This window comes from Centroberyx gerrardi, chromosome 24 (assembly GCF_048128805.1).
Source record: "Centroberyx gerrardi isolate f3 chromosome 24, fCenGer3.hap1.cur.20231027, whole genome shotgun sequence".
Taxonomy (NCBI): domain Eukaryota; kingdom Metazoa; phylum Chordata; class Actinopteri; order Beryciformes; family Berycidae; genus Centroberyx; species Centroberyx gerrardi.
Window position 1 is genome coordinate 15,950,785 of NC_136020.1, and position 12,557 is coordinate 15,963,341.

General features: G+C 40.9%; 1 protein-coding gene across 1 annotated transcript; it reads left to right on the forward strand.

Annotated features, from left to right (window-relative positions):
• Positions 1-547: 547 nt before the first annotated feature.
• On the forward strand, positions 548-11,268 carry LOC139931051 (sodium- and chloride-dependent GABA transporter 2-like). Its single transcript, XM_071924434.2, has 14 exons — positions 548-680; positions 2,212-2,346; positions 2,937-3,077; positions 3,569-3,656; positions 3,785-3,917; positions 4,117-4,251; positions 6,032-6,135; positions 7,139-7,263; positions 7,462-7,574; positions 8,255-8,392; positions 9,131-9,233; positions 9,399-9,499; positions 9,756-9,926; positions 11,119-11,268. The coding sequence occupies exons 1-14, from the start codon at positions 563-565 to the stop codon at positions 11,266-11,268; spliced, it is 1,755 nt and encodes a 584-aa protein (XP_071780535.1). The 5' UTR covers positions 548-562.
• Positions 11,269-12,557: the final 1,289 nt, after the last annotated feature.

The window sequence follows — 12,557 nt, forward strand, 5'->3', positions numbered from 1 at the left end:
TACATTCAATGCAATTTCCAACTGTGTGAATATGATCTGTCATATATGACTCCAAAGAATAAAATATCTCAACAATGTCAGTTTACTCAAATGGTGACTGATGTGTTTTTGACATGTTTTAGTGCACTTTCATATACAAAATTTATTTGTTTTTGATGTATGTTCCATCTTTTGTAGATAAGAGTTAGAAGAGATAAACAACTTGTGCAGGGAAGTTGACTGAGCACACACACTCTTTTACTTTAACGCTCTGCTTCACATTCATACAGTTACACACATTCACACTGGGAGCTTCCCAGTATAACCACAGTCTTCCACTGCCTCCCACTGAGCAGCTCCGCTGGAACAGTCGGGGGTTTGGGTGCCTTGCTCAAGGACACACAGAGGGAGGGGAGAGCGTTTCCAGTCCAGGATTCCAACCAGCAACCTTCTACTCTAACCTCAAGGCTACTGCAAATTCCCACTTTCTTCATGTGTGTGTTGTGCAGGAGACGCTGGCAAAGCAGGCCTCTCCAATGGCACCAGCCGAGCCAAGGAGCTGCTGCCCCCCTCCGAGGAGAAGATGGAGGAGAGGGGCCAGTGGAGCAACAAGGTGGAGTTTATCCTGTCAGTGGCCGGCTCCATCATCGGACTGGGCAACATGTGGCGCTTCCCTTACCTCTGCTACAAGAACGGAGGAGGTGAGTGGGAGACAAGTGAATGAATGAATGAAAGCTCGTCTCCTCCCCTATTTCCTTCCCATGAATGAATAAATGAATGTCGGCGATAGAAAGTGAACCTAGTACATAAAAGAGTTTTATTGAGTATGTATGGCAGATTTGTGCTTGAAGATTTCCTCCAATATATCTACTATTCATCAAGCTGTTTCGTAATATTTTCCACAGCATACATTTTCCATAAATGTTTCTGTCAGCGATGGCAAAAAGTCCACTAATTACTTTTTAGGAGAAATTATACTGGAGCAGTGCATTTACCATGAGCTGGTATGCATTGGTTTTGGATCTACATGGATGGCTAGATGAGTAGGAGATAGAGTGATGACTGCTGACTTGAAACTGGGGAGATTTTGCATCACAGCATGCGAAAATCACACATCAGAGTACTTGTGGACTGGTTTCACGGGCAAATTCAACCTTCAATTTTGACTATTTACTCTTTTCAACTGAGATCTCCCATGAAAAAAACAAGAAAACAGATTTCTACAAGGACTCTGCGTAATCCATGTCTGCAAATCTGACCCTAACCCCCCAGTCGAGGAGCTCTTGGACCCGGCGTTGTGTGGGGGCATGCTTGTGTAGCTGCTAAATCAGACGCCCCTCTCTCTTTGTCTCTGTGGGGTGGCTGGGGGTCGGAGGTCAGGGGTCAGCGGGGTCAGACAGCTGTTGTTGCTTCTTGCTCGCAGGCCTTCAGCGGCTGTCCCTGCAGAGAGGCGGAAATCTGAGCACTCCAAACATCCTCGGCCGCCCGAAGGGACGTCGACACAAGAGCTGAGAGAGAGAGTGGCAGCGGCTCGGGTTAAAGTTTAACACATTTACAAAGAGCATGAATGAGAGATGATCGTTTTCTGCTAATTTTTAATTAAAATTGTCTAAATCGATTCAATCAGGGTTATATTACAACTTAAAACTGAATTCAGTTCATGTTCAGACACTTATTCATCCATGTAGACAGTAAAATGATCAATTCTTGAACATGAAATGATATATCACCTTCATACGTCTCAGATTTCACTATCATCAAAAGGTGGAGGTCTTTCATTTTTATCTAATTTCTTTTTATCCAGGTTAGTCCTGTTCAATTCAAACATCTTTTTTTTAAGGGAGCAGACAGCAGCAGCACATTTACAGACAACAAACATGTTTCATAAGTGATAGGTAATCTCAGAAAGAGAGAGAGGGAGAAGGGAGGAGAGAGAGAGAGGAAAAAAAGTTTCACATAGTCCTAAAGCAATCAACTAGTGAGTCTATCCATTTGTGAGTAATATAAATATACAAATAGTAGAGAATCTGTCCCAGTATAGCCTTGTAAATAAATGCATACTAGTGACTGATCACGGACCACATGGACAGAGATGGTTAACCAGCTTCTTACTGTACATTTGACCTCATTTTTCAGTCCTCTGCTGTTGAATAACCCCATCGGACAGCACCTCAAACACAGTTTCACCAACAGAGCGCTCACTCCTCTGCCTCTTCCCTCGTCCCTCTTCAGGTGCGTTCCTCATCCCCTACCTGATCTTCCTGTTCACCTGTGGCGTCCCCGTCTTCTTCCTGGAGACGGCTCTGGGCCAGTACACCAGCCAGGGAGGCATCACCTGCTGGAGGAAAATCAGCCCTTTGTTTGAAGGTAGGGAGGATGTGCTGTATCACCTCAGCTCAATGCGGCTACAACCTGCGAAAAGAAATCAACTCTTTGTTTTTTCTGAGTTTTTCCTGGAACAACTCTTGGTAACTGAATGTACAAAATATTAGGGACACTTCCTCTTTTCATAAAGTACACTGATGAGGTGAATCCAGGTTAAAGTCATTATCCCTTATTGATTTCCCTTATTAAATCTAAACCAATCGCAAAGGAGGAGATGTAGATAAAGAGAAGGAGATGAGTTACGGAAGGATTTTTAAGCTTTGAGATGTGGATTTTGCAACTCAATATCAGGAAGATGTCCCCAATATTTTGTACATTCAGTGCATATTGTCAGTGTCATGTGAAAAAGTCTCCATCTTCAAGCAGCCAACCTTTCAGAATGGGAGAAAAACTGGCTTATTTTCACATAGACAAAGATATATTGTTATTTTTGAAACTTGACCTGGGGATTTGATTAAATAGTCCCTCTGTAATAAAAACCAAATCTCTATACATGAAGGTTTACTCTATACATTAGGTGTACCGATGAATCATTGATGTGGTATGATCCATATAAAATGTCTTCTCTGCAGGTCTGGGTTACGGCACCCAGGTGATAGTGACTCTGCTGAACTTCTACTACATCATTGTTTTGGCCTGGGGGATTTTCTACCTGTCTTTCTCCTTCTCCTGGGACCTGGCCTGGTCGTCCTGCAACAACACCTGGAACACAGGTAAACAGCACACGCAAAGTGCCATGAATACTGCCAGGGTTAGGGGTTTGATTCCCACTGGGGCCACCCATGCTAAAAATGTATATTCTCCTTATAATGTAAGGCAGTTTGGATACAAATAGCCGCCAAACACATGAGGCCGGTTACCCATATCTTCTGTGTACCATTTTGGAGTTAAATCCTTCAAGTCTCTACCTTAGAGCTGCAAAGTATCAATTCAGAAAATAGATATTCTCAAATAGAGGACGGACCATTAAGAATCACTTTTAAGATGATTTACTTCAGTTGTTTAAGAGATTAGGCAAGTTAAGCAAACAGTAAATAGGTCCTTTGGCCATGAGCATTTTGGAAAAGCAAGTCCAGTCTTTGATAAATACGTTTTAAATAGAGTGAGGCAAGAAAATGAAAGGAAATGACTACATAAGATTAAGCTGCCTGAGGCATTTAATGATTTCTGAATTCTGTTTTTGTTTGTTTTTGTTTTTTCTCAGAAAACTGTGTGGAGTTTCAGAGGAGAAACACTTCGGTCAACAATACAATCAACCTAAACAACACCTCTCCTGTCATTGAGTTCTGGGAGTGAGTTTTCATCCCGCCTAACCTTCCCCTAACGATAAATTACTGATATGATTGTAACAATGAAGTGTTACATTTGTGTATTAATTCCCTCTGTGTGTCTCTCTCTCTCTCTCTCTCTGTCTCTATAGGAGAAGAGCGCTGAGGATTTCCCCGGGTTTAGACCACATGGGCTCTCTGAACTGGGACCTGGCCCTCTGTCTGTTCATCGCCTGGGTCATGTGTTACTTCTGCATCTGGAAGGGGGTCAAATCCACGGGAAAGGTGGGTGGGGGAATTCAGAAATTAATCCTAATCTGCAAGTGAAAATATAATCCTCCGTGTTTAAGAAATGGACCCTTTCCCTGCTTTTCCTACATTTCTGGAACACCAACATTGTATTTCAGCATGACGGCTGGTATTAACCTATATAGCTATCTTTTCTTTGCCTATTTAACATTGCTGTATGTGTGTGTCCATGCAGGTGGTCTACTTCACTGCCACCTTCCCGTACCTGATGCTGATTGTGCTGCTGATCAGAGGGCTCACCCTGCCTGGTGCCGGGATAGGCATCCAGTTCTACCTTTACCCCGACCTGGGGCGACTGGCGGACCCACAGGTGCCATGATCACACACACACAGACACACACACGTTTTCATAGGCGCTTGTTAATGGATACACACCCCTTCCAGAAATTATAGAAACCCTATTGACTGATGTCTACCACATGTATCTATCATGGTAGTGTGATTTCAGCTATATTACCTTCAGCCAGGGTTGGAGCCATTCATGAATTGAATTGAGAATGCATGGTAAATTCCAATTCAATTCCTGGAGTTGGAATTAGAATGTCACCCAGCTCTAAGGAAACAGAATTGGAATTCAACTGGAATGACAGGAAACAGAATTGAATTCCATAGAATTCCATGAAATTCTACTTCTAAAGAGAGTTTGTCTTGACTCTCTAAACATTATAAATCAAACATTATGAATCAAATAAAAGACAGTTCAACAAATCAAATACAGTCAATCATAATGTATGTATTACGATTACGTGTTCTGCATCAAATACCACCTGAAAGGAACCTTTACTGTTTTGTGATATTCAGTATTGATAATATACAACACTATGTGTAATGTGGTAAGAAAAAACAAAACAAAACAAAACATGGAATTTAACAGAATTTTGATGAATTAAATTCAACTTCCTGAAATTCCAATCAAATTCCTTATTTGCTGTAGGTGTTTTCAAATTCCAATTCCATTTCCTCAGTTGAATTGGAATGGATGAGTTAATTCATGAATCGACCAGGCAATTCATAGCACTATCTCAAGACGATCCAAAAAGCCGCTCACCTCATCACAGCATTACAAACACCCAGTGAGGACCTTTATTTGGATGCTGTGCTCCCCGCGGCTGGGGGCGCACCAGGTGCAGGTATCCCATGGTTCTCTGCTGGGGAGCCTAGTTTCTGCTGGGTCCATCTGCGCTCCATGAAAGAGGCAGGGACCGCGGGGTTCACATGCAGGGCCAGGACACCGTCGGGACTGTAAACAAAAGCTCTACCAGGACCGAGCCGCAGACAGTCGGCTAACTGGGCTTCCCCCCTCGTCCCCCCTCTGGGAGGACGGGGGGACGTTAACTGGCTCGGCCCGGCTCAGACCGGCCACACAGGTCCAATCAGTAGGGGGGTAGGGGCCTTGGATGACTCAAAACATTTCATGCGTTTCCCTTGTTTTGTTGTCATTTTGTCTCTGTTATCCAGTTTAGTTGTGTCCTAGTTTGCCAGTCTCTTTCTTAATTTTTTTTGTTTACGTTGAAATTTTTTTGGGCCTTTTTTGGGCTTTCTTTCTTCTTCTTCCTTTAAACATTTATATGTGCAACTACAACTAAACCTAACCGAAATTATAATAAGAAATTCTTCCTTAACATGGCCAATCAGAGGAGGTCATAATTTTCCTATGACTGGCACCTGATTACTGCTAGCTCTTCATTCCTTTTGCAGTTTTATGGTCAATGATTTGTCCATTTTAAATCTGACTAAGGTTTACTAAAACAACCTTTCCATAGATTCCCTCGCTTGATGTTGTGTATCACCCAAAACATCTGATTTTCCTGGTTGTGGCTTGTTAATCAATGCTGAGACCACAAGACACATAACAGACTAGTTTACTGTTGTGTTCCTGCGTTAGTCAATGATTATGTATGAACTTAAGTGAAAAATAAAAATACTTAGCACGTGAATTCTTCTGCATTCTCCAAACAGTGCATGGCACGTTTTTTGTGTGTACATCAACCTGAGCCTGTGAACGTCATTATCCTGTAACTTTCATAATTTACCACTGGATTGGTTCCGCTGCCTTATTACTCTTTAAATGTTTCCTGTGTGTGTGTTAGGTGTGGATGGATGCCGGCACCCAGATCTTCTTCTCCTACGCCATCTGTTTAGGCTCGCTCACCGCTCTGGGCAGCTACAACAAATACAACAACAACTGCTACAGGTAATGCAAGCAACGCTCTACTTACATGATTACCTACTTATGTAGTTAATTTCCAAAACACTACATATTCATTTTGGGGGAAAAAACATTACCTGATCATTCAATTGCTTTAAGATATAGATGATCCACTCTATAAAATTGTAATCATTTTGTCAACCAAAGACTCAAGTTACCTCCTGTACTTTAAAAAGTACTATAAAAAAGTATCTTATTTTGTCATTTTTATTATTATTATTAAACCTTTATTTAGACAGGTAATCTCCTTGAGACATGGGGTCTCATTCACAAGAGAGACCTGGTCGGGCAACAGCAGCAGTACAACACAAAGTTACAGACAGACAGGACATTCAATACAGAGACAAGATAGAACACAATCATAAAAGTGATAAGTGCCAAAGTGCCAAAGTGGTAGCCAGATTTTAGGCACTATGTACAAGAGCAAACCCCCACAGACGCTCTCTCCATATTTCTTAGAAGTAGTTTAAAATCCCCTAGGGGAATCAAGCTGGACAGCTTCAGTTCCTGCTGTAGCGTGTTCCAGGTTGAGGGGGCAGAGTAGGAGAAGGCCTTTTTACCAAATTCAGTACGGACTGAGGGGATGAAGAGAGTGATGAAGCCCTGGGAGCATAGGCTATAGCAGCACTGTAATAGTAGTAATAGTAGTCGTAATAGTAGTCGTAGTAGTAGCAGTAATAGTAGTCGTTAAATGGTTGGTGTCACATTTTGAAAGGAAATTCTTAAATTGGTGCATGACATTTGAATCAAAACCCTTATCATGACCATCATCATCATCATCATCATCATCATCATCATCATCACCATCATCATCATCATCATCATCAGGTGTGATCATGTGTAACTATGTGAATCTGAAGCATGATGTTGCTGGCAGAGTCAGCCTTCCCTGGATAAATAAATGTTTTTTAAAAAATCATCAAACTATCAGTTACTTCTTCTGTGGTTTACATGAGTTAATGTGTTAATAATCTACTATCTATTGCAGAGATTGCCTGTCGCTGTGCTTCCTGAACAGCGGGACCAGCTTTATGGCAGGCTTCGCCATCTTCTCCATCCTGGGTTTCATGTCTTACGAACAGAACGTCCCCATCTCAGAAGTGGCAGAATCCGGTGAGTCTTGCAGAATTACGGCAAACCTCGAGGGAAAGAAAAAAAAATACTGCATCACAGGGGAACCAGAATGGGGATAATGGCAGATCATGTTTATTTTACTCTCAAAATGTGCTGATGCTCTCAGAATAGCAATATTAATGTGATTTTGCCCTGGAGCTAGAATCAATGTTTGGGTTTTCTGCTGTGTCTGTGCAGGTCCTGGCCTGGCCTTCATCGCTTACCCCCGCGCTGTGAGCATGATGCCCTTCTCTCCTCTGTGGGCCGCTCTCTTCTTCATCATGATCGTCTTTCTGGGGCTGGACAGCCAGGTATAAAGTCCTGTACTACGTTAAGTTAATGAATGCTGCTTTTGGTCCTTTTCAATAATGAAACTAACTACTGAGCAAAAAACACTGTCTTGAAACAAGCTGACTTTTTAAAATCTTTGAAAACTGTCTTTTATAAGCTTCTTTTAACTGATAACTTGTTTTTGCTCTCATTATGCTGTAGCAGACTTCGTAATTTGTTGCAGTATATATGCGTGCAATATGGTTTCTAAATTTCAATTCAATCACCCTATGGGTGTTAATGGAGCCAGCAGTGCAAGTCTTCTCTTTATTATAGCTGACTGCTGATATTTTGCTCCTTTTACTTTATAGCCTTTTGAACTTTGATAAAAAAGTCTGTTATACAAATGAAGAGTTTCATTCCAGAATGAGATATCCACCATTTGAAAACATTGACACCTCCTCTAATAATGGCTGGTATTAAAATAAAGTCTATTATGGAAAACTTAGAAGTCATCTTAAGACCTTTACTTACAAACCAGTTATGTTTTCGAGGATAGAATCATCTGTGATTCTTAAATACCGAACATTTAAGAAGAAAAATCTATAGCGTTTTGGAATGAAACCCTTCAAATATAATAGTGATTGCTATTATTACGTTGGGGTTTCAAAGGATTGTCTGTGTTTACCTCTCTGTGTTTCTCTTCCCTCCTCCCCACCAGTTTGTGTGTGTGGAGAGCCTGGTGACGGCGATAGTCGACATGTACCCCGCCGTGTTCCGCCGTAAAAACCGCAGGGAGCTCTTCCTGTTAGCTGTGGCCCTCTTCTCCTTCTTCGTGGGCCTCATCATGCTGATGGAGGTGGGGGTCGTGCACTGGGGCCACACACACACACACAGATGCATGCACACACCTGCAGGCCTAAACTAGGGTTCAACTGATATGGGTTTTTGAAGGCAGACACCAGTAGTTTTGCATTGACGTGTTTCCCCATTAGGATTTTATTCTTGTCAGGGTGGAAAGGCCTCTGAAACAGCATTTAGACCATCATGGGACACTAAAACTCTCCATTGAAACCCATAATAATAAAATTCATTTAGGGTTATCAGCTCTTTAAGGAAACTCTGGGATAGATTACGACTTTTAATTGAAGAATTTATTTGCAAAAAAAACATTAGTGAACAATTAAATGAATAAATAAAAATGTGAAAAGAAAATAAAGTTTCTTTGCAGGTTTTACAAACTGATTTTATCTAGCTGTGTTCAGGGAGGAACCTCCATCATATCGACAGTAGATGACACTAACTGGCCAATATGTATTTTTAACAACATCTACAGAAGCTGTCTTGAACATTTAGGGAGATTTAAATTCTCTGCCTCTTTTCATTTTTCCATCTTGGTAGGCTATGTGTGTGGGTGGGGGCAGGTGTTTGTGTGTGCCAGGAGCAGAAAATACACATCATCTACATTTCTATTTAATTCTGTTTAAAGAATCTGATTTTTCCATTATCCATTCTTAAATGTGAAAACAAATGTAGGTCTGACAGGTAAATTATCATCATATAATTTAGATTCAATGCTTTATGTGTCTCTCTGTAGGGGGGGATGTACGTCTTCCAGCTCTTTGATTACTACGCTGCCAGTGGCATGTGTCTTCTCTTCATGTCCATCTTTGAGACGGTCTGCATTGCATGGGTCTATGGTAAGTTGGACTCTCTATATCTTATCAAACCATAAAAAACTCTTATCGGTTGATTATGGTGGAAAAAATGTGTTTCAGGAGTGTGTGATAGTCGACGGTCATTCTTATTCAGCACTGATTTTTAAGCCCCGGCATGAAAAGATGCGTCTTTCTCTGTTTTTCCAGGTGCGGATCGCTTTTACGATAACATTGAGGACATGATTGGCTACCGCCCAGGACCTTACATCAAGTACTGTTGGTTGTTCTTCACCCCAGCCACATGCATTGTGAGTATCAACAAACTAATTAAGTGCTATCACGGCTTTCCAAAAATGACAGAGAGAGAGAGAGAGAGATAGAGAGAGAGAGAGAGAGAAGACACATTCTCTCTTCTCTTCTCTCCTCTCTTCTCCTCTTCTCTTCTCTTCTCTTCTCTTCTCTCCTCTCCTCTCCTCTCCTCTCCTCTTCTCTTCTCTTCTCTTCTCTTCTCTTCTCTTCTGTGTTATGTACCTCACTAATAACATACTACCTACTTTTCTCCAGGGTACCTTTGCCTTCTCCCTCATCAAATACACTCCTCTGAAGTACAACAACGAGTATGTGTACCCATGGTGGGGATACTTCATCGGCTGGCTGCTCGCTCTCTCCTCCATGGTCTGCATCCCCCTCTGGATGATCTACAAGATCAGCACCACCCAGGGGACGTTCAGAGAGGTGACTGTCGACCCTTAAAGGACCATGACACAGAGTTTTTGGGGTTTAGTCCATTGGTCACGTAAACCGTAATACCTGACGAGAGGATTGGCACCAAAATCATCTCTGTGTACCCGGTAGATAGGTCCGGTGTGCATGCTAACGCTTTAGCATAGCCTACAGTATGTTAAGTAATCGTAGGCGATTAGCATTATCCAAAATATGAAGATAAACCCTTTAGTAATCCAGTGTTGGAGTTGTTTTTTATTCCATGGCCTGTAGATTCATAACTTATGAAAACAAAACATCAATCTTCATCATTAGTGAAGTCCATTATGAATCAACAGCGCAAAAAACTCTAGCTGTCTGGCTAAAGGTTTGCTCACTTCTTGTTTAAACAAAACAAGTTACGCTTGAAGTCTCGCAGGAAGACAGATCTTCTGCTATTGAAATTGTATTGTTTTTGTCAAATTTTACGTCTATTTTACTATTGAATCCCCAAAACAAACCTGCCAGTCATTAAATTATCTAACCATCCAGTCTGAAAGCTGCTACAAGTTCTCATTTTCTTACTTTGAGGATAATGCTAGTCACCAATGATTAACAGAGATGATTTTGGTGCCAATCTTCTCATCACGTATTGGGTAAGGTGAGCAATGGGCCAAAGTCAGAGTAGTCCTTTAAAATTCAAGTCATTTTCAACACACACACATTTAATAAGGGAGTGCACATAATGCATTCCTTTTCAATACCAAACTAAAGCAGTACAGTGGCCAGTGTGTGTGTGTGTAATCCTTTTTCCCCCTACAACTACTTTCCTTAGACTTTCTTTACGTCTTGACAAGTCTTGACAACTTTTTTTCATTTTTTATATTTTTGGAAAAGCAGGAAAAAGTCAAGTCAACATCCAATAGTGGCTGAGAAGTCTGAGTCAAAATAGGCACGAGACCAAGACAAGTCGTCAGTTTAAAGGATTTCACCTGTAGAAACTGTGTATGTAATGGGCCTCAAACTTCTATGTATTAATTAGTCGATTCCTATGCATTGATTAGTTGTAAATTAAAGGGTAAAGGACAGAGCAGATTATTTTGGTCTTGGTCTTGATTTGGTCTGGTCTCGATCTTGACTTTGTCTCGACCCCCTCTGAACCCGTTCTTGAAATTCAACTGGATCTGGTCTTAGAATTGAGTTCTACTGTTTTATCTCTCTACAGCGCATCCAGCTGCTCATCAGACCCTCCGATGACTTACCCAAAACCAAGAGGGAGCAGGAGAGGTTACTGGCCATCTTTGCTCCTGAGGGCGACGCCACCGTGAGCAAAAATGGCTACTTTCCTGTTTCAGAGAGGGACTCCAACTTATGAGGACCCAGTGACGAGGAAACAGATGTGGGTTTTGGTTCCATCTCAAACGTCCATCCTTGACTTGTTGCACCCTTGCCTCCTTCCCAAACATCACAGCGGGAAAAGGTCCAACAACAAACCATTGCATCCTCTCCTTTAATGCATTTTTGATCTGGAGAAAAGAGACAATACAATGTGTAGGGTTAGGGAGTGCTGAAATACACGTGAAGGGATTGCAGTAATCTGATGAAAAGACAAAAGAAAGCAAGAAGGAAACAGAAAAAAAGATAACTATAATCTGTTACGGTTACTGAAGAAATCACTGTCTTCAGATTATAGATACTTTTGAGAAAAACAGCTGATAAGTCATTGTTTTAGAAGGGATAAAATTCATTTTTTGCAGGGACAAAAGGAATTTCCACTATTCAAATTACAGTCTGTAAATTGGTATAAGCTTTAGATGTTATGGATTATGTAGAAGAAAGTAATCCAAAATTAATTGGGAAAAAATCAAATTACATTATTGCGTTTGAGTAAACCAGTGGATTTTGTTACTGGTTACAGATTTTTGGGATTTAACCCTTTTATTTATCACTGCCAATAACAAATCCTCACCCTGTCTCACCTCACACAGTACCACCACACAGGCTGTGAGGCAGAAGTTATAGTATTTCTGTGGTAGCATTGGTAAATGCAATCTATGTTTTCTATTTTGGGTTTCATTCCAAAATGCTGTATCCATTAAAAAAGTTAAAAAGTTACCTGAAATTCATGGCTTAAGCTCATTCTCAAAAATATTAGAATTTTATTAAAAAAAAATAACCCAAAAACCCCACAGATAATAAATATTCTATGATGAGCTCCATAATGATTTTATTTCAAGATCAAGTGCCACTTTCTTTTTTTAACTCTTCAAATGAAATTGAAATAGAGGCACTGGTTCCCCCTAAAGATTGAAAGTAAATGTTTTAGTTTGGATAGTGAGGAAGTGTTTTGTGCAAATGCAATATTAGGGCAACCAAATGTACTAGTAGAATGTAGCAGCAGGAGTCGGTCAACAGGTTACACATCAGATATCATTTGGAAGTTGGGGATACAGTAACTTCTAGAAGTCTCATTATATCTCTGCCATCACTGCACAATGGCTGTTAAGCCACATTTGTATATTATTATCATGTTATTGTTATGGGACGACTGATTGGGGCTGTTTTCCTTTTGTATTTACAGGAATTGTGGTAAAATGTTACGCTGTACAGTGGACCCATGAATAAAAGAATGTGTTCTTGATATTGCCAATCAATGAAAATATG

Bases quoted from the DNA above. Each gene is read 5' to 3' on its own strand.
- LOC139931051 (XM_071924434.2), top strand. From the start codon at position 563: ATGGAGGAGAGGGGCCAGTGGAGCAACAAGGTGGAGTTTATCCTGTCA. The intron at 2,347-2,936 runs GTAGGGAGGATG...TCTTCTCTGCAG, and splicing joins AATCAGCCCTTTGTTTGAAG to GTCTGGGTTACGGCACCCAG. The intron at 8,393-9,130 runs GTGGGGGTCGTG...GTCTCTCTGTAG, and splicing joins GCCTCATCATGCTGATGGAG to GGGGGGATGTACGTCTTCCA.